Below are 25,072 nucleotides of genomic sequence, written 5' to 3'. Positions count from 1 at the left end.
GTCATTAAAGATCCCATGGCACTTATTGTAAGAGTAGGGGTGTTAACCCTGGTGTCCTGGCTAAATTCTTAATCTGGCCCTCAAACCATCACGGTCAGCTAATAATCCCCAGTTTACAATTGGCTCATTAATCTCCCCTGTAACTATTCCCCAGGTCTTTGCTGCAAATGAGAACATGTTCTCAGTCAATTTACCTGGTAAAATAACAGATATATAAATAAACACTCATCTTGGCCCTGACTTTGCATGAAAAAATTATATCTCTCAATTGTGTCATTTTTCTTGGGATCAGAAAATGCATCCAGTGCTGCAATTACTTCCTCTTTTGTACTGCCCACACATAGGGTCTCACAAATCCCTCTGCCTTTTTCCCCAATGAGATAATACAGTATCTTCACTTTGTAGTCCTCAGGTTTTTCTCTCATTGTAAGAGCCATGTACAAATTGAATTCCTCTTTCCATCTTTTCAAGGTCAGTGCTAAATTACAATCATTAAAGTCTATTTTTCCAGGAGGTTTCAGTGAATTTTCCATGGCGATTTATTTGTAAAATGGAACGTTAGCTACTCACAAATCTGCTTGTATTCAATAGCCAGCTAGCTTTTAGCATAGAGTCACTCACGATACCCAGCTAACGTTGACGTTCGGCGCGATGTCAAGCCTGTAAACGCGGAACTTTTTCAAACTGCCGCCTGGGATGTATTCTTCATTTACATCGATGAGACCCAGGTTCTTTTGAGTAACGCTGTCACCATGTTTCAATATGCTTTGTGTTGTAGTCATGACAGACAAAGATATACAGTGGGGAGAACAAGTATTTGATGCACTGCCGATTTTGCAGGTTTTCCTACTTACAAAGCATCTACAGGTCTGTAATTTTTTTCATAGGTACACTTCAACTCTGAGAGAAGGAATCCAAAACAAAAATCCAGAAAATTACATTGTATGATTTTTAAGTAATTTATTTGCATTTTATTGCATGACATAAGTATTTGATAAATCAGAAAAGCAGAACTTAATATTTGGTACAGAAATCTTTGTTTGCAATTACAGAGATCATACGTTTCCTGTAGTTCTTGACCAGGTTTGCACACACTGCAGCAGGGATGTTGGCCCACTCCTCCATACAGACCTTCTCCAGATCCTTCAGGTTTCGGGGCTGTCGCTGGGCAATAAGGGACTTTCAGCTCCCTCCAAAGATTTTCTATTGGGTTCAGGTCTGGAGACTGGCTAGGCCACTCCAGGACATTGAGATGCTTCTTACGGAGCCACTCCTTAGTTGCCCTGGCTGTGTGTTTTGAGTCGTTGTCATGCTGGAAGACCCAGCCACGACCCATCTTCAATGCTCTTACTGAGGGAAGGAGGTTGTTGGCCAAGAACTCGCGATACATGGCCCCATCCATCCTCCCCTCAATATGGTGCAGTCGTCCTGTCCCCTTTGCAGAAAGGCATCCCCAAAGAATGATGTTTCCACCTCCATGCTTCACTGTTGGGATGGTGTTCTTGGGGTTGTACTCATCCCTCTTCTTCCTCCAAACACGGCGAGTGGAGTTTAGACCAAAAAGCTCTATTTTTGTCTCATCAGATCACATGACCTTCTACCATTCCTCCACTGGATCATCCAGATGGTCATTGGCAAACTTCAGACGGGCCTGGACATGCGCTGGCTTGAGCAGGGGGACCTTGCATGCGCTGCAGGATTTTAATCCATGACGGCGCAGTGTGTTACTAATGGTTTTCTTTGAGACTATGGTCCCAGCTCTCTTCAGGTCATTGACCAGGTCCTGCCGTGTAGTTCTGGGCTGATCCCTCACCTTTCTCATGATCATTGATGCCCCAGGAGGTGAGATCTTGCATGGAGCCCAAGACCGAGGGTGATTGACCGTCATCTTGAACTTCTTCCATTATCTAATAATTGCGCCAACAGTTGTTGCCTTCTCACCAAGCTGCTTGCCTATTGTCCTGTAGCCCATCCCAGCCTCGTGCAGGTCTACAATTTTATCCCTGATGTCCTTACACAGCTTTCTGGTCTTGGCCGTTGTGGAGAGGTTGGAGTCTGTTAGATTGAGTGTGTGGACAGGTGTCTTTCATACAGGTAACGAGTTCAAACAGGTGCAGTTAATACAGATGGAGAACAGGCGGTCTTCTTAAATAAAAAACTAACAGGTCTGTGAGAGCCGGAATTCTTACTGGTTGGTAGGTGATCAAATACTTATGTCATGCAATAAAATGCAAATTAATTACTTAATCATACAATGTGATTTTCTGGATTTTTGTTTTGGATTCCGTCTCTCACAGTTGAAGTGTACCTATGATAAAAATTACAGACCTCTACATGCTTTGTAAGTAGGAAAACCTGTAAAATCGGCACTGTATATATATATATATATATATATATATATAGTTAAGCAAACTTTACTAGGCATGTTGTCAATCAGCACATTAATAAAGTAAGTAACAACTGGTTTCCGTTTCCTGTATAGTATCAATATTGCAACAAAGCCTACAAACATTTACAATAGCAAAATCACAAGAATGGCTTCAGATCAAAGTCTACGTTAAGACCGAAGGGAGCAAGGGTCTTTAAATTAAAGACAAGTTCCAAGTAGTGTAACAAACTTCTTCTTCGTCTGATGATGAGTAGGAAGGATCGGACCAAAATGCAGCATGGTACGTGTCCATGTCAACTTTATTAAATCAGAACATGAGAAAATACAAAATAACAAAGTGCAGGAAAGAAATGAAAATCGAAACCGTTCTGTATGGTAAAACACAGACACAGAAAACAGCTACCCACCAACACCAGGTGGGAACAGGCTAGCTAAGTATGGTTCTCAATCAGAGACAACGATTGACAGCTGCCTCTGATTAGGAACCATACCAGGCCAAACACATAGAACTATAACACCCCCCCCGCCCCCAAGGTGCGGACTCCGGCCGCAAAACCTAAACTCATCTGTCCGCGGTCGCGGCTCTGAGTAAAACAAAGCGCAAATTAAAAGTACGTATCTCGGAGCACCAGTAGGTGCAAAAACTCGACTTACCCTGTTGCGGCCCACTTTTTGGAAGAAAACCACTCGATTTCGTCTCTGTTATATAGGCATCGAAATTGTCACCCTCCCCAGCAAAGGGGGTGACCTCGACAATTTATTGTTAAAACGAGAGGCTTGCTTGGGTCTTTAATTTAAAGACCCTTGCTCCCTTCGGTCTCAAAGTAGACTTTGATCTAAAGCCATTCTTGTGATTATTGTGATTTTGCTATTGTAAATGTTTGTAGGCTTATGTAGCCAAATTGTATCTATGATCGTACGCTATCCATTTATGTTTTTTTGTATGCTATATATTAATGAGAATTAACCAATGACATCAGGCCACACCCGGCCATGATTAGACACCTGTGTGTCTTTTGACACTGTATAAATGAGTCATCCCGCAGTGTTTGTCATTATACCCTGATGAAGACAGCTTGTCTTAAATATTAAATATTTTTGCATCTGAGCCCCTAGAGTGTGCGGCTCTCCTTTATTTTTTTAGATAGCTAGCTATCTTCAGAGTTACATTCCTACCACACCACCCTCATAACGTGCGCGAGCGTTGCAAATTAATGTACACATGTTATTCAATCGTTGCACCCACACTGCTTGCACGCATCAACGAGTGTCTGCGTAGCCAGGCGCTAAAATAGTTATTGGTTCTATTTGTGATGCTTAATGTGCTGCGAGTCCAGCCTCTCCCATCTCCTCATTGGTTTTTAGGAGTGTTAGGTTTTAAATATCAGAGTAAGAACTCGACGGACTCTATGAAAGCTTAAACCAAGTTTATTCACCCCAAAGGGTCGAACAGCTGAACAGACAAAGACACATTTCCCCAATTTTGGGTGCAATCTCCTCCTTCTCTCTAAACACTCCATCTCTATTGCTAGGCAGGAAATTAAGTGACGCAGGAAATAAACTGCTCCTTCTCCTTTAACGTGACCTGACCTGACCTCGGCCCCCTTCATCACTAATCCACGGCTCCCCACCCTTATCAGTGCCTGCCAACATGTGATAGTTTTCCCTGCACTCAGCACATTCCAAGCTTAATTGCACCCACTATATACATTCCTCCTACAGATACAATGCCTTGCAAAAGTATTCGGCCCCCTTGAACTTTGCGACCTTTTGCCACATTTCAGGCTTCAAACATAAAGATATAAAACTGTATTTTTTTGTGAAGAATCAACAACAAGTGGGACACAATCATGAAGTGGAACGACATTTATTGGATATTTCAAACTTTTTTAACAAATCAAAAACTGAAAAATTGGGCGTGCAAAATTATTCAGCCCCCTTAAGTTAATACTTTGTCGCGCCACCTTTTGCTGCGATTACAGCTGTAAGTCGCTTGGGGTATGTCTCTATCAGTTTTGCACATTGAGAGACTGAAATGTTTTCCCATTCCTCCTTGCAAAACAGCTCGAGCTCAGTGAGGTTGGATGGAGAGCATTTGTGAACAGCAGTTTTCAGTTCTTTCCACAGATTCTCGATTGGATTCAGGTCTGGACTTTGACTTGGCCATTCTAACACCTGGATATGTTTATTTTTGAACCATTCCATTGTAGATTTTGCTTTATGTTTTGGATCATTGTCTTGTTGGAAGACAAATCTCTGTCCCAGTCTCAGGTCTTTTGCAGATTCCATCAGGTTTTCTTCCAGAATGGTCCTGTATTTGGCTCCATCCATCTCCCCATCAATTTTAACCATCTTCCCTGTCCCTGCTGAAGAAAAGCAGGCCCAAACCATGATGCTGCCACCACCATGTTTGACAGTGGGGATGGTGTATTCAGCTGTGTTGCTTTTATGCCAAACATAACGTTTTGCATTGTTGCCATAAAGTTCAATTTTGGTTTCATCTGACCAGAGCACTTTCTTCCACATGTTTGGTGTGTCTCCCAGGTGGCTTGTGGCAAACTTTAAACAACACTTTTTATGGATATCTTTAAGAAATGGCTTTCTTCTTGCCACTCTTCCATAAAGGCCAGATTTGTGCAATATACGACTGATTGTTGTCCTATGGACAGAGTCTCCCACCTCAGCTGTAGATCTCTGCAGTTCATCCAGAGTGATCATGGGCCTCTTGGCTGCATCTCTGATCAGTCTTCTCCTTGTATGAGCTGAAAGTTTAGAGGGACGGCCAGGTCTTGGTAAATTTGCAGTGGTCTGATACTCCTTCCATTTCAATATTATCGCTTGCACAGTGCTCCTTGGGATGTTTAAAGCTTGGGAAATCTTTTTGTATCCAAATCCAGCTTTAAACTTCTTCACAACAGTATCTCGGACCTGCCTGGTGTGTTCCTTGTTCTTCATGATGCTCTCTGCGCTTTTAACGGACCTCTGAGACTATCACAGTGCAGGTGCATTTATACGGAGACTTGATTACACACAGGTGGATTGTATTTATCATCATTAGTCATTTAGGTCAACATTGGGTCATTCAGAGATCCTCACTGAACTTCTGGAGAGAGTTTGCTGCACTGAAAGTAAAGGGGCTGAATAATTTCGCACGCCCAAATTTTCAGTTTTTGATTTGTTAAAAAAGTTTGAAATATCCAATAAATGTCGTTCCACTTCATGATTGTGTCCCACTTGTTGTTGATTCTTCACAAAAAAATACAGTTTTATATCTTTATGTTTGAAGCCTGAAATGTGGCAAAAGGTCGCAAAGTTCAAGGGGGCCGAATACTTTCGCAAGGCACTGTAACCATTAACTTCTTGTGTAGACCCTAGACTATGGCACCCCTCATGTCTCCACTATAGCTAATGATTAATAATATTTAAAATGTTAGTTTACTTTAATGTAGAAGTAAGATAGAAACTGGCTGACTCATGAAGTGCTAATTTAAAATGAGCAGACTGGTAGGACCAACGCTATTTGGCTAGTAGGGATAACGTTAGCATGCTAGTTGGCTGGCAACCTTGCAACTGATTTGTAACAATATATTCGTAAAGTATTTGCTTGTAAGTTGGCTGAAAATTAAATTGAAACCCGTATTCATGATGAGTGCAAACATTTTATTTTAATTTGGTTATACTTTTGAAGTTACTTCTGTTGAAGTTTACATTATAGGGAATAGGCTGGCTTGCCGGGTCCTCCATATTACTTTACACCCCTCAAATGTTTTTCCGTTATGACTTTGGAATTCTGATCAGTTTTATATAATAACTCAAAAAATAGAAAAATGAGGTGTAACTTTGCATTAGAACTTTTGATGCGTATTCTAATGCAAATCCATACTGTATGTTACATGTGGTCACGCTTATGCTACCTACGCTGGCAGAATCTCAATTGGTTTTACTCGCCGCCTGCCTCCTCTCCTCCGTCCTCTCTCCTTGCCTCCTTTTGAAAAATGTCAAAACTAATCAAGGAGAGGTGGTGAGGAGAGGGAACATGAAAACGAATAGTCGCTCACTACTACCATAGTCGTTCACTGCTGATACTATTACAATTATTACTATTCCCTACTTCTATTGTCACTATCCCACTAAAGATTACTATACTGCTATTTGTAATACAATCACTACTACTAGCTTAAAATGTTCAATGATAGCAATTTAAACGTATAAACCTCTTTAACTACCATAAAAACTTTTGAACAGCTAAAGGAAGACACACAATTTGTCAAGAAAAATGACTGTTTCTAGTTATATTCTTCGGGTGAAGATAAAATGTAACTTTTTAATAATATTTAGCATCTGTACTTAAGGATTAATTTTCAATACAAACTAGGACAAACTACTTCAGTTTACATTTAGAATATTTATTAATAACTTCATTAACAAATATTCATACACTTTCCAGCATTTTCTCCATAATTGGTTCGAAAAATACAGTAGATGGAAATCAAATCTGCTATTTTCACCTTTATAAACCGGTATATTCACTTTTTCCTCAAATCGTTGACTTTTCATGAACCTTGTCACGTAAAATTTATTTGGGGTTTGTTAAACATATACAAATATTTGTATATGATGATCCAACAAGTATTGAAACAGTACATACACTTTCGTTCATAAATCTGTCAATATTCTTCTCTCCCATTAGGTAAAGATTAGACAATCGATAGGGTACAAATCGATTGGCTTTCAGTACAGATAGAGATCCAATAGAATATTTGTACCATCAGGCAGGACACTTTCCACAGTTCAAAGTTCCACAAGGACAAACTCACAAGGAATGATTTGTAGACAGACAGACTCATGGGAGAAATATCTCTTCTCCATATGCCATGATTCTCTTCCCGTTCATTATACAGTTTGTCAGTGCTTTGCCAGGCTATGCAGAATTTGTTTATTTTTACTCAGTAACAATGTGGGCTTATTAGGAAAATACAAAAAGAGGATAAGAAATACAAAAGCAAACAAACTAATTACAACATTCTGTTGCAGCAACCAACATTCCATTGCAGCAACCGTCCAGTGTCCTATTCACTAGGCACGAAATGAAAGAAAAGTCTTTCCACATTTCGGACCATCTGAACATGACCAATGAGAAATGTTGCAAAATGTTTTGTTACGTTTTCCTACGGTGTGCACTAACGATCATGACCCTGGTGTGCTTGAACTTCCAAAGGAGAGAAATAAGGCGTTGACCAACATTCTCCCATCCTTTTCTGCCTGCACTCCATCCCAGTTTTTCGCCACCCCTCTCCCTGTCCCCCTTTCATCTCAATCCTTTCCTCCTGCTCTCCCATCCATCTTTCTCCATTTCTCCTCAGTTTGGCATGAGTTTGGTAACTGGTAAGTAGTTGTTGACGATGACCTGGACCACAAAGTCTTTCTGTATCTTGGTGTCCTGGAGTCGGATCTTGTCTGTGAGCAGTTTACCGGCAAAGAACCAGCGTTGGTGGGCCACTTCGATGTCCTCCTGCCCCTCCAGGACTGTCTTCAGCTGGGAGATGGTGTCTGACATGGAGGCGCTTATACGGAGGTCCTTACCTGTGGAGGACAGAGACATTGGTCAAGTGACTTCTACAATCAAGGGTCTGTTCAAGAATGGGGAATGGTGTCAACTCTATTCATTATATTTCTACCTGCAACGTTTGAAACGTTGCCCTCACTGTATAAACCAGTTGCTCACTGCACTCAATCAGTTCACTGTTTGTAGGGTAGTGAATGGAGAGGAGGGGAGTTGGGAATAGTGGGACATCAGAGCAAGTAAATCGACTCTAGACTAGAGCAGGGTTTCCTAAACTCGGTCTTGGGGCTCCCCTTGGATGCACGTTCTAGTTTTTGCCCTAGAACTTCACAGCTGATTCAAATGATCAAAGCTTGATTATAAGTTGGTTATTTGAATCAGCTGAGTAGTGCTAGGAAGAAGGGGAAAGAAACGTGCACACAGGGTTCCCAGGACAGAGTTTTTGAAAACTCTGGACTAGAGAGTTTGAGAGTCAAACTGTGCAGAATCACTCATGCACAAATCACTATAATGTAATCAAGATGAGTGATTCTGTGCCTCGCCTTGCTTAAACAGATTCCCTTTAACACGCTGTCAAACAATAGGATGATAACTAGGTCTGAGGGATGACATTCACAATTATTAGTATTGAAATGACCCTCCAGATCTCAGTGAGAAATCCCCAGATGGAGCAACTCAACGGAAAAAGGGTAGGGTGTAGAGCTGGGACGATAAACGTAAAATGATCGACATCAACCACTTATCACAGGCATTTTGCTGATATTGTTCATTTAAAATGAAATAAATGTGTTTATCGGGGTGATTGTTAATGGGCCACTTGAAGGCTACAACCACCAAGATAGTAGTAGTATTTTAAAGGATAATAAAAAAGAAAAAAACTGTGGTGGATATTAATGTTATAAACTTAACGTTTTATTTATCGTTTTCGCCTCAATTCATGCAATTTATCGCAATGTGAATTTTTGTCACATCGCCTGCTCTAGTATTGTGTCTCTTACCGCACGAGAGTCGAACTTGTAGCTGGAACTCCTCTTTGGGAAAGGCGGGAGGCTTTTTCGGCTCCTTTTGATCGGGAGCTTCGCTGTCATTGGTGCGTTCAGTGATGAGATTGGCGGGAGGGGCTAGAGTGTAAGCAGGAAGCTGGTAGCGGTTCCCCAGTTCATCATAACTCTCTGTCAGAGTACCTGAAGATGACAGATAAAGACACAAAAAAAAACTCAGTAGCAGTCCCGACTGAAGTCAACCAACAGCCCCTAGGGACCTCTAGACTAGGAGTGGCCAACCCTACCCCCGGAGATAACGTCCCCCACTGTCTCCTTACTGTCTATGAAGCTAAATACTTGAGATCCTCTCATGCTGCCCATGACTATTATATAACCACACATCACATCTGGGAGGATCCACACCGCTCTCACACTTGAGTATATTACCTTGTTATTTACAGGTGATCTCATTTTGCTCTTCTGTAGCTTTGTCAACTATGTGTGTTTTCTATACATGTTCGCACCTCTCCCTGTAGGCTTTACAGACACTCCCCACCCCCTGGCTGCAACCCTTTTAATTTAGTGTAGCCTGCGCACACAACCCATGTGGAATTACAAGTCTGGCAGCGTTTGGAACAGAGATGCAAACTGGCGAGGGCTCAAAAATGTGACACTTTTTCTTTTTTTGCACTGAAACATGCAGAAAAATCCCTGCTAGGGGGAAATGCAGGTTTAAACTAATTAAACAAAGAACATGATCTACATGATCAGTCTCTGTGTGTAAAATAAAAACTGGTTAATGTGAACCTGACTCACAGCTAAAAAATTTAAAGAAAGCAATCCAATGTTATTTGTTGCCTAGACTTTACTGCAAATGACACTCGAGTCTTGAGAGAAGAAAATACACTAATATTACAGTTAGCCATGACAGCCTTTAATAATAGAACACTTGTGACCACACACATATAAATATTGCACTTGGGAATAAAACATCTTAAAGTAGAAATAGAAAGAAACAAACAGGCATAATTTCTTTGCTATATTATAGTGGTCATCGAGTGCACAAGACTACATGTGTGAAAAAATAACATTCACGGAGTTAAAGAAAATATATAATCCCCCCTCACACACACACACACACACACACACACACACACACACACACACACACACACACACACACACACACACACACACACACACACACACACACACAATATCTTTGGGCTACACTGCACATGATACACTTTCTGCCTGTGGCCTGTGTTCTACAATGTGCAAGCAGAGCATGATACCCTTTGTTGGCATAATTGATCTCTTTCAGGCAGGGAGTACACCTGACATACCCCTATACGAATCACGTAGGTCACCTATTTTGGATTCAAAACAGGGAATTTCACTGAAAGGTGACTAGTTTGCATCCCTGTTGGAACTGCCGATCTACGGTCAAGAACGGTGAGTTCATCTCAGGCTATGCTACCCTTCAGTCCCTTGACTTTTTGGCCCTGACTGAGAAATGGATCACCCCAAAGAACACTGCTACTCCAGCTGCTCTTTCTTCATCTGACTATGTTTTCTCTCATAGTCCGAGAGCATCTGGTCATCACGGTGGTGGCACAGGTCTACTCATTTCTCCTATGTGGCGATGTTCTCTGAGGGTCATGCTCCGTCACAATCTTCGCTCTCGCTCTCCCACTACTCCCCTCTTCTATCCTATAATCTCTCCCTTCTGCTAAATCCTTCTCCTTAATCCTTCTCCCTTCTGTCTCCTGATTCCGCCTCTTCGACCCTACTCTCCTCCCTTTCCGCATCCTATGAATTGCACTGTCCCCTTTCCTCCCGGCCTGCTCGGCCCTCCCCTCCTGCTCCATGGCTGAGTGAGTCATTGAGAGCTTACAGAACAGGGCTGCCGCAGCTGAGCAAAAATGGCGGTGAACTAAACTTCTGGAGTACCTGTCATCCTTTCACTCCCTCCTGTCTACCTTCTCTTCCTCTGTATCTGCTGCTAAAGCCACGTTCTACCACTCTAAATTTCAAGCTTCTGTCTCTCACCCTAGGAAACTCTTTACCACCTCCTCCTCCCTCCTTAATCCTCCCCCTCCATCTCTGGACGACTTTGTTAACTACTTTGGGGAAAAAAAGGTTGACGACGTCCACTACTCATTCGCTCAGCCTATTGAGTCCACTGGTCTCACTCACACAGAAAAACCCTACGCCTTGACCTCTTTCTACCCTCTCTCTCTAGATGACATCCTGCGACTAGTGGTCTGGCCGCCTGACAACCTAACCGCTCGACCCCATCCCCTCCTGCCTTCTCCAGACCATCTCTGGAGACCTTCTCCCATTCCTCACTTCCCTCATCAACTCATCCCTGACCACTGGCTGCATCCCCTCATCAAGAAACCAACACTTTACTGACGTCAAAAACTATGGATCTGCATCCCTTCTTTCTTTTCTTTCCAAAACACTTGAGCGTGCTGTCTCTGATCAACTTTCTCGTCTCTCTCGGAACGATCTTCTTGACCCTAACCAGTCAAGACGGGTCACTCAACTGAGACTGCTCTTCTCTGTGTTACGGAGGCTCTCCGCAATGCCAAAGCCAATTCTCTCTCCTCTGTTCTCATCCTCCTACATCTATCGACTACCATTGACTTTGTGAACAATCAGATCATTCTGTCCACCCTCTCAGGGTGGGGTGTCTCAGGCTATGCACACTGTTTGATTGCATCCTACCTGGCAGGCCGCTCCTACCAGGTGACGTGGAGAGGATCGGTGTCTGCACCACATACTCTCACTACTGGTGTCCCCCAGGGCTCAGTTCTAGGCCCTCTTCTCACTATACATCAAGTAATTTGGCTACATCATATCCTCACATGGTCTCTCCTATAATTGCTATGCGGATGGCACTCAACTACTTTTCTCCCTCCCCCTTCTGACACGCAGGTGGCGACACGCATCTCTGCGTGCCTGGCAGACATCTCTACTTGGATGGCGGCCCACCACCTCAAGCTCAACCTCGACAAGACGGAACTGCTTTACCTCCCGTGGAAGGCCTGGGCGTGACTAGGGCTGTGGTAGTCATGAAATTTCATCAGCCGGTGATTGTCAAGCAAATAACTGTTTGCTGGTAAATTGGTAATTGAATTTACCGTTAATTAACATAAACACATTTAGCATCTCCTGGCTTTCACACATAGGCTACAAGCCGTTTTAAAAAGTCTAATAACAATCCATGTAATATAACCAATTATTTATTTTAGAGAGGTCGAAAGAAGCATGATAAACTCAGCAAAAAAAGAAACATTCAGGATCCTGTCTTTCAAAGATAATTTGTAAAAATCCAAATAACTTCATAGATCTTCATTGTAAAGGGTTAAAACACTGTTTCTCATGCTTGTTCAATGAACCATAAACAATTAATGAACATGCTCCTGTGGAACAGTCGTTAAGACACTAACAGCTTACAGATGGTAGGCAATTAACGACCGTTCCACAGGTGCATGTTCATTAATTGTTTATATTTTATATTTCATTATATTTCAAGTTTCTCTTTTTGCTGAGTTTACTAAATAATATACAGGGAGGGAAAAAAGTATTTGATCCCCTGCTGATTTTGTACGTTTGCCCACTGACAAAGAAATTATCAGTCTATAATTTTTATGGTAGGTTTATTTGAATAGTGAGAGACAGAATAACAACAATAAAATCCAGAAAAACACATGTCAAAAATGTAATAAATTGATTTGCATTTTACTGACATATACTCCTGAGGTGCTGACTTGTTGCACCCTCGACAACTACTGTGATTATTATTATTTGATCCTGCTGGTCATCTATGAACATTTGAACATCTTGGCCATGTTCTGTTATAATCTCCACCCTGCACAGCTAGAAGAGGACTGGCCACCCCTCACAGCCTGGTTCCTCTCTAGGTTTCTTCCTAGGTTTTGTTCTTTCTAGGGAGTTTTTCCTAGCCACAGTGCTTCTACACCTGCATTGCTTGCTGTTTGGGCTGGGTTTCTGTACAGCACTTTGATATATCAGCTGATGTAAGAAGGCCTATATAAATACATTTGTTTTGATTTGAATATCCTTAAGTTTGCTGACGAAACAACAGCGGTAGTCCTGATCACCGACAACGATGGGAAGGCCAATAGGGAGGTCAGAAAACTAGCATTATGGTGCCAGGACAACAACCTCTCCCTCAATGTGAGCAAGACAAAGCAGCTGGTAGTGGACTACAGTAAAAGGAGTCTCTGCCTATTATATAGGTCCTGGATGGCAGGAAGCTTGGCCCCAGTGATGTACTGGGCCATTCCACTACCCTCTGTAGTGCCTTACGGTCAGATGCCGAGCAGTTGCCATACCAGGCGGTGATGCAACCGGTCAGGATGCTCTCGATGGTGCAGCTGTAGAACCTTTTGAGGATCTGGGGACCCATTCCAAATATTTTCAGTCTCCAGAGGGGGAAAAGGTTTTGTTGTGCCCTTTTCACCACTGTCTTGGTATGTTTGGACCATGATAGTTCGTTGGTGATGTGGACACCAAGGAACTTGAAACTCTCGACCTGCTCCACTACAGCCGCGTAAATGTTAAGGCCCCCCCACTTGAAACTCTCGACCTGCTCCACTACAGCCGCGTAAATGTTAAGGCCCCCCTTAACATTTACGCGGCTGTAGTGGAGCAGGTCGAGAGTTTCAAGTTCCTTGGTGTCCACATCACCAACGAACTATCATGGTCCAAACATACCAAGACAGTGGTGAAAAGGGCACAACAAAACCTTTTCCCCCTCTGGAGACTGAAAATATTTGGAATGGGTCCCCAGATCCTCAAAAGGTTCTACAGCTGCACCATCGAGAGCATCCTGACCGGTTGCATCACCGCCTGGTATGGCAACTGCTCGGCATCTGACCGTAAGGCACTACAGAGGGTAGTGGAATGGCCCAGTACATCACTGGGGCCAAGCTTCCTGCCATCCAGGACCTATATAATAGGCAGTGTCAGAGGAAATTCCATAAAATTGTCAGAGACTCCAGTCACCCAAGTCACAGACTGTTTTCTCTGCTACCGCAAGGCAAGTGGTACTGGAGCGCCAGGTCTAAGACCAAAATGCTCCTCAACAGCTTCTACCCCCAAGCCATAAGTGTCACGGCTGACTAGGTGTGTGGAGAGGAATCCGGCGCAGAGAGCAGAGAGGTCCAGGGGAAAGATGCACTTTAATGCGGCACCAAAAGTAAATTCCCAAACACGCAGGGCGCAAAACACTGACCAACCCAGAACAACAGGTAACACGGTCCAGAGCACAAACAACACCAACGACACAAACGTGAACATCAAAATAATCCCGCACAACACACGTTAAATAGGGAAGCAAATCAAGCACACACAAATAGGAACAGGTGAAACTAATGAGACAAAACTAACCGAAAAGATAAAGGGATCGGTGGCGGCTAGTAGGCCAACAGGGAGGAGTTTTACAGTTCACTCACTGATGTCTTTACCCAGAAGGATAGATGGATGGAGTAAGTGCAAGTCGAGCAGACAGCCATGCAATCGAGCACACAGCCACGCAATCTCCATAGATAAACATTGGCAGTAGAATGGCCTTACTGAAGAGCTCAGTGCCTTTCAATGTGGCAGCGTTATAGTATGCCACCTTTCCAACAAGTCTGTTCCTAAAATTTCTGCCCTGCTAGAGCTGCCCCGGTCAACATGTAAGTGCTGTTATTGTGAAGTAGACACGTCTAGGAGCAACAACGGCTCAGCCGCGAAGTGGTAGGCCACACAAGTTCACAGAACGGGACCGGCCAGTGTTGAAGCGTGCAGCATGTAAAAAATTGTCTGTCCTCGTTTGCAACACACTACCGAGTTCCAAACTGCCTCTGGAAGCAATGTCAGCACAAGAACTGTTCATTGTGAGCTTCATGAAATGGGTTTCCATGGCCAAGCAGCGCACACAAGGCTAAGATCACCAATGCGCAATGCCAAGCATCGGCTGGAGTGGTGTAAAGCTTACCACCATTGGACTCTAGAGCAGTGGAAATGCGTTCTCTGGAGGGATGAATCATGCTTCACCATCTGGCAGTCCGACGGACGAATCTTGGTTTGGCAGATGCCAAGAGCATCCCAATGCATAGTGCCACTGTAAAGTTTGGTGGAGGGGGAATAATGGTCTGGAGCTGTTTTTCATGGTTCGGGCTAGGCCCCTTAGTTCCAGTGAAGGGAAATCTTAACGCTACAGCATACAATGACATGCTAGAAGATTCTGTGCTTCTAACTTTGTGGCAACAGTTTGGGGAAGGCCCTTTCCTTTTTCACCATGACAAAGCGAGGTTCATACAGAAATGGTGTGTTGAGATCCGTGTGGAAGAACTTGACTGGTCTGCACAGAGCCCTGTCCTCAACCCCATTGAACACCTTTGGGATGAATTGGAATGCCAACTGCGAGCCAGGCCTAATCGCCTATCATTCATACCCGACCTCACTAATGCTCTTGTGGCTGAATGGAAACAAGTCCCCGCAGCAATGTTTCAACATCTACTCAAATCAAATTTTATTGGTCACAGATGTTATTGAGGATGTAGCAAAATGCTCTTGTTTCTAGCTCCAACAGTGGAAAGTCTTCCCAGAAGAGCGGAGGCTGCTATAGCAGCAAATTGGGGACGAACTCCACATTAATGCCCATGATTTTGGAATGAGATGTTCAACAAGCAGGTGTCCACATATACTACATGACCGAAAGTGTCTCAATCAGTAGCGTGGACTACTAGGCATTTTATGTGTGTAGCTGGGGCCTGCTGCTGTGTAGATTGAACCACTCTATCTCTCCTTTTTCAGGGGAAAAACGCTCCGGGAGAAAGAAAAGTGTTCTGATTGTATAACATATTAAAATCCAATTTCTAGGAAAACACATCTATCCGGTTGTCCAAGATAGAGAGAGGATGTTCTCAGCTTTCTGTAGGTCTACTTTTTATTTTGCAACTCTCAATTATGAGTTGAATAACAACTATTTTACAAAGATATTCGATATGGCTTTGAGATAGGAGTGAGCGAAATGCGTATTGGCCTCATTGGACGTAGGCTAGTTTTTCTGGACATGACATTTACTGTTAGATTAACACATGGCTACTATTAGTGGTTATTAACTTTAGAGTTAGTGCTCTATCTCATGTGTTTTGAGTTTCCACTTACTCAGGTGGTGAATTAGCCCCAAATAAATTAGCATATGCTGTTAGAGCACATAAAGATGCAGACAAATTAATCTCTATTGACAAAAAAAGGGACAATTCTGGAGTCATATTAATGGTATTACAATAACATAATTGTCTACCCAAAATGCATGACAATCACTGGATTAGGTTTCACATTCAAATATTTTGAATCACAACAGGATACATAATAGAAACACCTTTGGCATCGATTACAGCTGTGAGTCATCTTGGGTAAGCCTATAAAAGCTTTGCACACCTGGAACGTGCAATATTTGCCCAGAATTTTTTCTAAATTCTTCAAGCTATGTCAAGATGTTGGGGATCATGGCTAGACAGCCATTTTCATATCTTCATTTTCAAACAGATTTAAGTCAAAACGTTAACTTGGCCACTCAGGAACACTCACTGTCGTCTTTGTTAGCAACTCCAGTATAGATTTTGCCATGTGTTGTAGGTTATTATCCTGCTGAAAGTGTATTTTGGAAAGCAGACTGAACCAGGTTTTGCTCTAGGAGTTTGCCTGTGCTTAGCTCAATTCTGTTTCTTTTTATTCCAAAAAACTCCAGAGTGCTTGCCAATGACAAGCATACCCATAACATGATGCAGCCACCACCATGCTTAAAATGAGTGGTAATAAATGATGTGTTGTGTTGGATTTCCCCCAAACATCATGATTTATATTCAGGACAAAAAGTCAGTTTCTTTGCCAATTATTTTGTAGTATTACTTAAGTAATATATTTTTTTAAACATAAAAAAATATAGATATATTTTTCTCCCCAATTTCATGGTATCCAATTGTTAGTAGTTACTATCTTGTCTCATTGCTACAACTCCCGTTCGGGTTCAGGAGAGACGAAGGTCGAGAGCCATGCGTCCTCCGAGACACAACCCAACCAAGCCACACTGCTTCTTAACACAGCGTGCATCCAACCCGGAAGCCGGCCGCACCAATGTGTCGGAGGAAACACTGTACACCTAGCGACCTGGTCAGCATGCACTGCGCCCGGCCCGCCACAGGAGTCGCTAGTGCGCGATGAGACAAGGATATCCCTACCGGCCAAACCCTCCCTAACCCGGATGATGCTAGGCCAATTATGCGTCTCCCCATGGACCTCACAGTCACGGCCGGCTGCGACAGAGCCTGAGGTCGAACCCAGAGTCTCTGGTGGCACAGCTAGCTAGACCACTGCGCCACCCGGGAGGCCCCAATACATGCTTTTTTATAGCTTCCAACCAATTCTTCACAATGGAGGGGGAGTGCCAAGATGGAGGAGCAGTGGCTTGAAAACAGCACACCTTGTCAGTCATCTAGTGTATTAATAATTGGATGGAACATGTGAGTGTGTGTGTGTGTGGGCACATGCGTGAATCTCACCATGTGGTAGTGTGATGCAGGCTCCGTCCACTATGGCCTGAGCCATTTCCAGGTCGTTAAGCTCTACGGCCACCGCTGCAGCTCGGAGCGCATCCCAAATCTCCTTCCTGCCGTCAAAGGCTGGGGCCGTGTCCCAAAACTCATCCCTCTTACACCTCAGCTGGCCCTCCGTCATAGGGTACTCATTCTTCCATTTAAGACGCTCCTTCTTCAGTGGCTCGTTGCGTCCTGAAGGGAAATAAAGAGAAAGAAATAGATTAATTTGCTTCCCAAAGGTGAGGATATTTTACTCAGAGTTTTGATGTGCATGTACACTGCCATTCCTCTGAATGTCATGTCACAGCACTCATTACAAAGTGTAGCTTGCTAGCTATCATTCCGTCTATGGCATTGTCTATAGCATTATATCAAAACAGGTGCAAAGACTCCATTTCCAAATGCCAGAACTAGCCATTGTATAATGGCTTATTAGGGGGCATTTCTACATGCAGAAGTGGGGACATTCACAGTCTCTCTTCTCAGGTCTTTCGGTCTTAGACTCATGCTATCAATTGATGAACAGAGTGAGAACCTGTAGGGAGAACAGAAGCAACCGAAGCAGAATCGTATAATCTGACAAGGTAAATGAGTGAATAGTCATAGACCTCCACATGACTTGATACTGCTGAAACACATCTCAAGGAGCGGTGTGTTTGTGTGTACCCCTCTGTAAGAATCTTTCTGCAAAGAGACTCGGTATAATACTCTGCTGCCTGATGTTGGTCATAGTGCTGTATTCCTGTACTAGAAATTAAGGTCACTTTGAGAGAGAGAGCGGGAGAGAGAAAGAGAGAGAACGAGAGACAGAGCAATAGAAATCAAAGTGATTATTTATAGTGCAGTGTATTACCCACGGTCACACACATATACACACACACAAATGGACAACAGTGGATTACCGCAGTAATCGGGTGCCACATAACAGGATGTAGTGTCTGCTATCCCACAATGCATTGCTCTGAGAGATGGGTGTTGAGTGGAGACTGCCAGGTGACTGCAATGACCTCAATGGACCTCACATTTCAGATAACAACTGCATTCTGAAAAAAAACACCTTCATTGATTAAACAAATCCTTATTTCTTAGATCATGAACCAACAAAGATAGAACCACCCCATTGGATAGATACTCGTTTATCCCCACTGTACACAGCAGTCGACGACAACTTACTGACTCAAGTGGCTTCCTATTAAATAAATCACTGTATATTTATCTAAGCTTACACAAACAAAGCACACACACACACGCGCACAGAGGCTTGACATGTGTGAGCACCCATGATAGCAGCTGCAGGGTGTGCGCAATGTCATTGTCAGGGATGAATGCTAGCCTGTTAGCTGCCAAGTGTTAGCCTGTTATGAGTACCAATCCTCACTGCTCCTGTGGTGGATTTAGGCTACTGAACAGAGGGAGAGAGAGGTGCAATGATTGTCTATCCATCTATTGACATGTCTTGGCCAATGAATTTATTGTTTGGTTCGTTGATTGATTGACTGACGGATATTTATCATCCTTTGAAAATAAATTCTTAGCCCTAGTTGATTCTGACCAACTCATTCTCTCATTCTTGGTCTTGGCATAAGAATGACACTATAGGTGAAACCTATTAAGGTCCTTTCCATGTAAAAGGACCCATTAGCATCAATGGAGTGTATCAAATTGGGTGTCAAATGAAATCTAAAAGTCTTTATTTTGGAGACATATATACATTTCTCAACCATTTTCCATACTAAAAATTTGTAATAAGCAAAGGCTTTGATTTCTTGTCAAACAAACAGAAAATGGGTCTTAGAAAACATATACCAGAAAGTCTTAAAAGGTATGAGAAATGTACAGTGCCTTGCGAAAGTATTCGGCCCCCTTGAACTTTGCGACCTTTTGCCACATTTCAGGCTTCAAACATAAAGATATAAAACTGTATTTTTTTGTGAAGAATCAACAACAAGTGGGACACAATCATGAAGTGGAACGACATTTATTGGATATTTCAAACTTTTTTAACAAATCAAAAACTGAAAAATTGGGCTTGCAAAATTATTCAGCCCCTTTACTTTCAGTGCAGCAAACTCTCTCCAGAAGTTCAGTGAGGATCTCTGAATGATCCAATGTTGACCTAAATGACTAATGATGATAAATACAATCCACCTGTGTGTAATCAAGTCTCTGTATAAATGCACCTGCACTGTGATAGTCTCAGAGGTCCGTTAAAAGCGCAGAGAGCATCATGAAGAACAAGGAACACACCAGGCAGGTCCGAGATACTGTTGTGAAGAAGTTTAAAGCCGGATTTGGATACAAAAAGATTTCCCAAGCTTTAAACATCCCAAGGAGCACTGTGCAAGCGATAATATTGAAATGGAAGGAGTATCAGACCACTGCAAATCTACCAAGACCTGGCCGTCCCTCTAAACTTTCAGCTCATACAAGGAGAAGACTGATCAGAGATGCAGCCAAGAGGCCCATGATCACTCTGGATGAACTGCAGAGATCTACAGCTGAGGTGGGAGACTCTGTCCATAGGACAACAATCAGTCGTATATTGCACAAATCTGGCCTTTATGGAAGAGTGGCAAGAAGAAAGCCATTTCTTAAAGATATCCATAAAAAGTGTTGTTTAAAGTTTGCCACAAGCCACCTGGGAGACACACCAAACATGTGGAAGAAGGTGCTCTGGTCAGATGAAACCAAAATATAACTTTTTGGCAACAATGCAAAACGTTATGTTTGGCGTAAAAGCAACACAGCTGAACACACCATCCCCACTGTCAAACATGGTGGTGGCAGCATCATGGTTTGGGCCTGCTTTTCTTCAGCAGGGACAGGGAAGATGGTTAAAATTGATGGGAAGATGGATGGAGCCAAATACAGGACCATTCTGGAAGAAAACCTGATGGAGTCTGCAAAAGACCTGAGACTGGGATGGAGATTTGTCTTCCAACAAGACAATGATCCAAAACATAAAGCAAAATCTACAATGGAATGGTTCAAAAATAAACATATCCAGGTGTTAGAATGGCCAAGTCAAAGTCCAGAACTGAATCCAATCGAGAATCTGTGGAAAGAACTGAAAACTGCTGTTCACAAATGCTCTCCATCCAACCTCACTGAGCTCGAGCTGTTTTGCAAGGAGGAATGGGAAAAAATGTCAGTCTCTCGATGTGCAAAACTGATAGACATACCCCAACCGACTTACAGCTGTAATCGCAGCAAAAGGTGGCGCTACAAAGTATTAACTTAAGGGGGCTGAATAATTTTGCACGCCCAATTTTTCAGTTTTTGATTTGTTAAAAAAGTTTGAAATATCCAATAAATGTCGTTCCACTTCATGATTGTGTTCCACTTGTTGTTGATTCTTCACAAAAAAAATACAGTTTTATATCTTTATGTTTGAAGCCTGAAATGTCGCAAAGTTCAAGGGGGCCGAATACTTTCGCAAGGCACTGTAGATTCTTTGTCAATGATCTATCTACACAAAATACCCCAGAATGTCAAACGAGAGAGCCTTAAACCCAGACTTGGACCACACACCAAATCCAGTGAATAGCTTTGCAACGCTTGCAGTTAGTCCCTGATTCCTTCCAAACTACTCATTGTTTAATTTGCGATTTCCAACTTGTTTTGTAATGTTTATGTTCAATGGCTGATGAGCACCACCATGTTTTATCTATAATTTCTCTTCATGTGACAAGGATTGAAAGGTATTTGTCAGTAGATTGTGACCATGTTTCATGATGATGACTGCTTGTCTAGCTTGCTACCTAAGATTTTGAAATGAAAGTCCAATCAAAGCTACAGTAGATATGATGTGATTTGACAACATTTTATCTGTGGCCAATGATCTTTAGCTTTGGGCACTTCTGATGTAACTCTATGGCAGCACCCACTTTAATCTTTGAGTTCTCCCCGTAGATTTTGCTGTGACAGAGTGTCCCCATGAGTGACAGAACACTGAGCCAATCACGGCGCAACTAGAGAACATTACCATCCCCTAGGCTCCGTATTTTCGGCTGGCTGACCGAACTTGATTGGAGTCCACCTCTCTTAAATTCAATTGATTGGACATGATTTTGGAAAGGCACACACCTGTCTATGTAACTTCCCACAGTTGACAGTGCATGTCAGAGCAAAAACCAAACCATAAGGTCGAAGGAATTGTGCCGAGGCACAGATCTGGGGAAGGGTACCCCAAACTTTCTGCAGCATTGAAGGTCCCCAACAACACACTGGCCTCCATCATTCTTAAATGGAAAAAGTTTGGAAACACAAAGACTCTTCCTATAGCCCGGCCACATTGAGCAATTGGGGTAGAAGGGCCTTGGTCAAGGAGGTGACCAAGAACCCGATGGTCACTCTGACAGAGCTCCAGAGTTCCTCTGTGGAGATGGGAGAACCTTGCAGAAGGACAACCATCTCTGCAGCACTCTACCAATCAGGCCTTTACAGTAAAGTGGCCAGACGGAAGCCCCTCCTCAGTAAAAGGCACATGACAGCCCGCTTGGAGTTTGCCAAAAAGACACCTAAAGACTCTCAGACCATGAGAATCAAGATGCTCAGGTCTGATGAAACAAAGATTGCGTCCTGCTAAGCTTCACGTCTGGAGGAAACCTGGCACCATCCCTACAGTGAAGTATGGTGCTGGCAGCATCATGTTGTGGGCATGTTTTTCATTGGCAGAGACTGGGAGACTAGTCAGGATCGAGAGAAAGATGAACGGAGCAAAGTACAAGGAGATCCTTGATGAAAACCTGCTCCAGAGCACTCAGGACCTCAGACTGGGGAGAAGGTTCCCCTTCCAACAGAAGAAGGACCCTAAGCACACAGCCAAGACAAGGTAGAAGTGGCTTCGGAACAAGTCGCTGAATGTCCTTGAGTGGCCCAGCCAGAGCCCAAACTTGAACCCGATCGATCGAACATCTCTGGAGAGATCTGAAAATAGCTGTGCAGCAACGCTCCCCATCCAACCTGACAGAGCATGAGAGAATCTGCAGAGAAGAATGGGAGAAACTCCTCAAATACAGGTGTGCCAATCTTGTAGCATCATACACAAGAAAAGTCAAGGCTGTAATCACTGCCAAAGGTGCTTCAACAAAGTACAGAGTAAATGGTCTGAATAAAAAACACCAGTCTCAACGTCAACAGTGAAGAGGCGACTCCGGGACGCTGGCCTTCTTGGCAGAGTTGCAAAGAAAAAGCCATATCTCAGACTGGCCAATACAAATAAAAGATTAAGATGGGCAAAGAGCACAGACACTGGACAGAGGAACTCTGCCTATAAGGCCAGCATCCCAGAGTCGCCTCTGCACTGTTGACGTTGAGACTTATGTTTTGATGGTACTATTTAATGAAGCTGCCAGTTGAGGACTTGTGAGGCGTCCGTTTCTCATACTAGACACTAATGTACTGGTCTATTTGCTCAGTTGTGCACCAGGGCCTCCCACTCCTCTTTCTGTTCTGGTTAGAGCCAATTGAAACCATTTTAGAATAAGGCTGTAAAGTAACAAAATGTGGAAAAAATCAAGGGGTCTGAATACTTTTCGAATGCACTCTATATACAGTACCAGTCATAAGTTTGGACAAACCAACTCATTCAAGGGTTTTTCTTTATTGTTAGTATTTTTAATAGTGAAGACATCAAAACTATGAAATAACACACGTGGAATCATGTAATAATCAAAAAAGAGTTAAAAAAATCAACATCGATTTGAGATTCTTCAAAGTAGCCACCCTTTGCCTTGATTACAGCTTTACACACTTGACATTCTCTCAAAGGAAATAAATTCCACAAATTAACTTTTAACAAGGCACACCTGTTAATTGAAATGCATTCCAGCTGACTACCTCATGAAGCTGGTTGAGAGAAGGCCAATAGTGTGCAAAGCTGTCATCAAGGCAAAGGGTGGCTAATTTGAAGAATCTCAAATATTACAAATATTTTGATTTGCTTAACACGTTTTTGCTTACTACATGATTCTATGTGTTATTTCATAGTTTTGTTGTCTTCACTATTATTCTATAATGTAGAAAAAAGTTTAAAAAAAAACTTGAATGAGTAGGTGTGTCCAAACTTTTGACTGGTACTGTAAATCCAAACAATTGACGCTTGCCTCATACAGGCAGTGACCATAATGAACGACTAATGCTGGTCTCCAGCTTTAAATGGTGCACAACACATTAACAGTCAAACATCACTGGAAAGCATAATTCTTTGTAATGCTGCAGGTTAGAGTTCACTATTATATAAATATTTGATACATGATACTACAGGATATTCCCATAATAATTTGTCTAAGTGCCCTTATTTAAATTACACACTTCCTTCTCATATCCTTTCATAAATTTACCCTGTCCTCTTACCTATTCGCTGTTAAATAAATTCTTGAAAAGAGGTAGGTTATATTAACACAGGTCATATTATAGCTTATGAGAGATTTTACAACCTGATGCAACCTGATGACAAGTTGTTACTAATATCTAAAGACCACATCTTACACTTAACCTCTTCAACTTGACATGGTGGAGAGACAAAATACACAGACTTAACACTGTTCTGTTTCTGGCAATTGCAGCGCTAGAACATTGAGGCTCACTAACATAGTTATCCAACACTCCAACAATCCACAGACCATCTCCATCCATACTCACTTTTCAGCACCACCTTGATGGGAGACTGTGAGGGGTGGTAGAGATGGTGATCCCTGGAGTTAGCGACTCCCATGTTCTTCTCTTTCTCTCTCCCAGAGACTTGATCTCTTAGTTCTGGAGACTTGTTGTTTAAATCAAACACGACACCGACTCAGCATCAGAGAAAACAGCCTTTCAGAGACTTCTACCAGCGAATGGAGCCAATGAAAACAAAGTACTTAGATTTGTCTAAGAAGGTCGTAGTGGTCAAGGGTACAATCCCACCACCTGGACTAGATTTCAATGCTTTGACTATCGATGATGACTACAGGTGTGGAGTCAGAGCAAGGTTCACTAGCTGTCACGACACTTCCCCAGTTCTTTACTAAGGAACCACACAGGATCAATAAATGGTCAGATGGAACATCTGGCAGCATATGTTATAAACAGCAACAGGAGCGGTATATGAGGGCATGTCCTATCCACATTGGCTAGTAAGGCAGCTAATCCTTTACACAACAGCACTAATCCAATCAGCTATTTAGAGGAAGAGGTGGAAGAGATCAAGAATAACTTGAGTCAACACAGCAACCCCATTATAGACTTAAAACGCTGGTCAGACCATACTTACCTGCTGGGAATGTGATTGCACCTGTTAAGGAGATGTTCAAGCAAGGTATAAACCATTGTACTGTTGTCTGTTTGGCCTGCTGGTTCCACCCATGCACACGTGACTCAGGCCCTTGGGGAAAAAGTGTCTGCTCAATGGCATATATTATTATATTGTTTGGGGGTGGACAATTCTTGGTAGTATCTATTGTATAAGTTACCCGAGTCATTTCATCAAGTCATGACAGTCACCATCTCAGATTGTTATGAAATTGTTTCT

General features: G+C 42.7%; 1 protein-coding gene across 1 annotated transcript; it reads right to left on the bottom strand.

The window, feature by feature from the left end:
* Window positions 1–6,690: 6,690 nt before the first annotated feature.
* LOC110521558 (ubiquitin domain-containing protein 1-like) lies at window positions 6,691–24,588 on the bottom strand. The gene is made up of 4 exons (XM_021599218.3): window positions 24,205–24,588; window positions 17,524–17,751; window positions 8,951–9,136; window positions 6,691–7,972 (listed from the first exon to the last, which is right to left on the bottom strand). Exons 1-4 carry the CDS (start codon window positions 24,275–24,277, stop codon window positions 7,749–7,751), a joined length of 711 nt encoding a protein of 236 aa, XP_021454893.2. The 5' UTR covers window positions 24,278–24,588; the 3' UTR covers window positions 6,691–7,748.
* Between the last annotated feature and the right edge of the window lie 484 nt (window positions 24,589–25,072).

Source organism: Oncorhynchus mykiss, chromosome 1 (assembly GCF_057628025.1).
Source record: "Oncorhynchus mykiss isolate SJ-2025 chromosome 1, ASM5762802v1, whole genome shotgun sequence".
In the NCBI taxonomy this organism is placed as follows: domain Eukaryota; kingdom Metazoa; phylum Chordata; class Actinopteri; order Salmoniformes; family Salmonidae; genus Oncorhynchus; species Oncorhynchus mykiss.
The sequence above is the reverse complement of the archived record's forward strand: the minus strand, read 5'-3'. Positions and strand labels throughout refer to the sequence as shown.

What these genes read in the sequence shown, in the direction of transcription:
- LOC110521558 (XM_021599218.3), bottom strand. Translation starts at nt 24,277, where the DNA reads ATGGGAGTCGCTAACTCCAGGGATCACCATCTCTACCACCCCTCACAG. An exon ending in CATCAAGGTGGTGCTGAAAA is followed by an intron (nt 17,752 to 24,204) that starts GTGAGTATGGAT and finishes ATTTCCCTTCAG; the next exon opens with GACGCAACGAGCCACTGAAG. An exon ending in ACAAGTTCGACTCTCGTGCG is followed by an intron (nt 7,973 to 8,950) that starts GTAAGAGACACA and finishes TGTCCTCCACAG; the next exon opens with GTAAGGACCTCCGTATAAGC.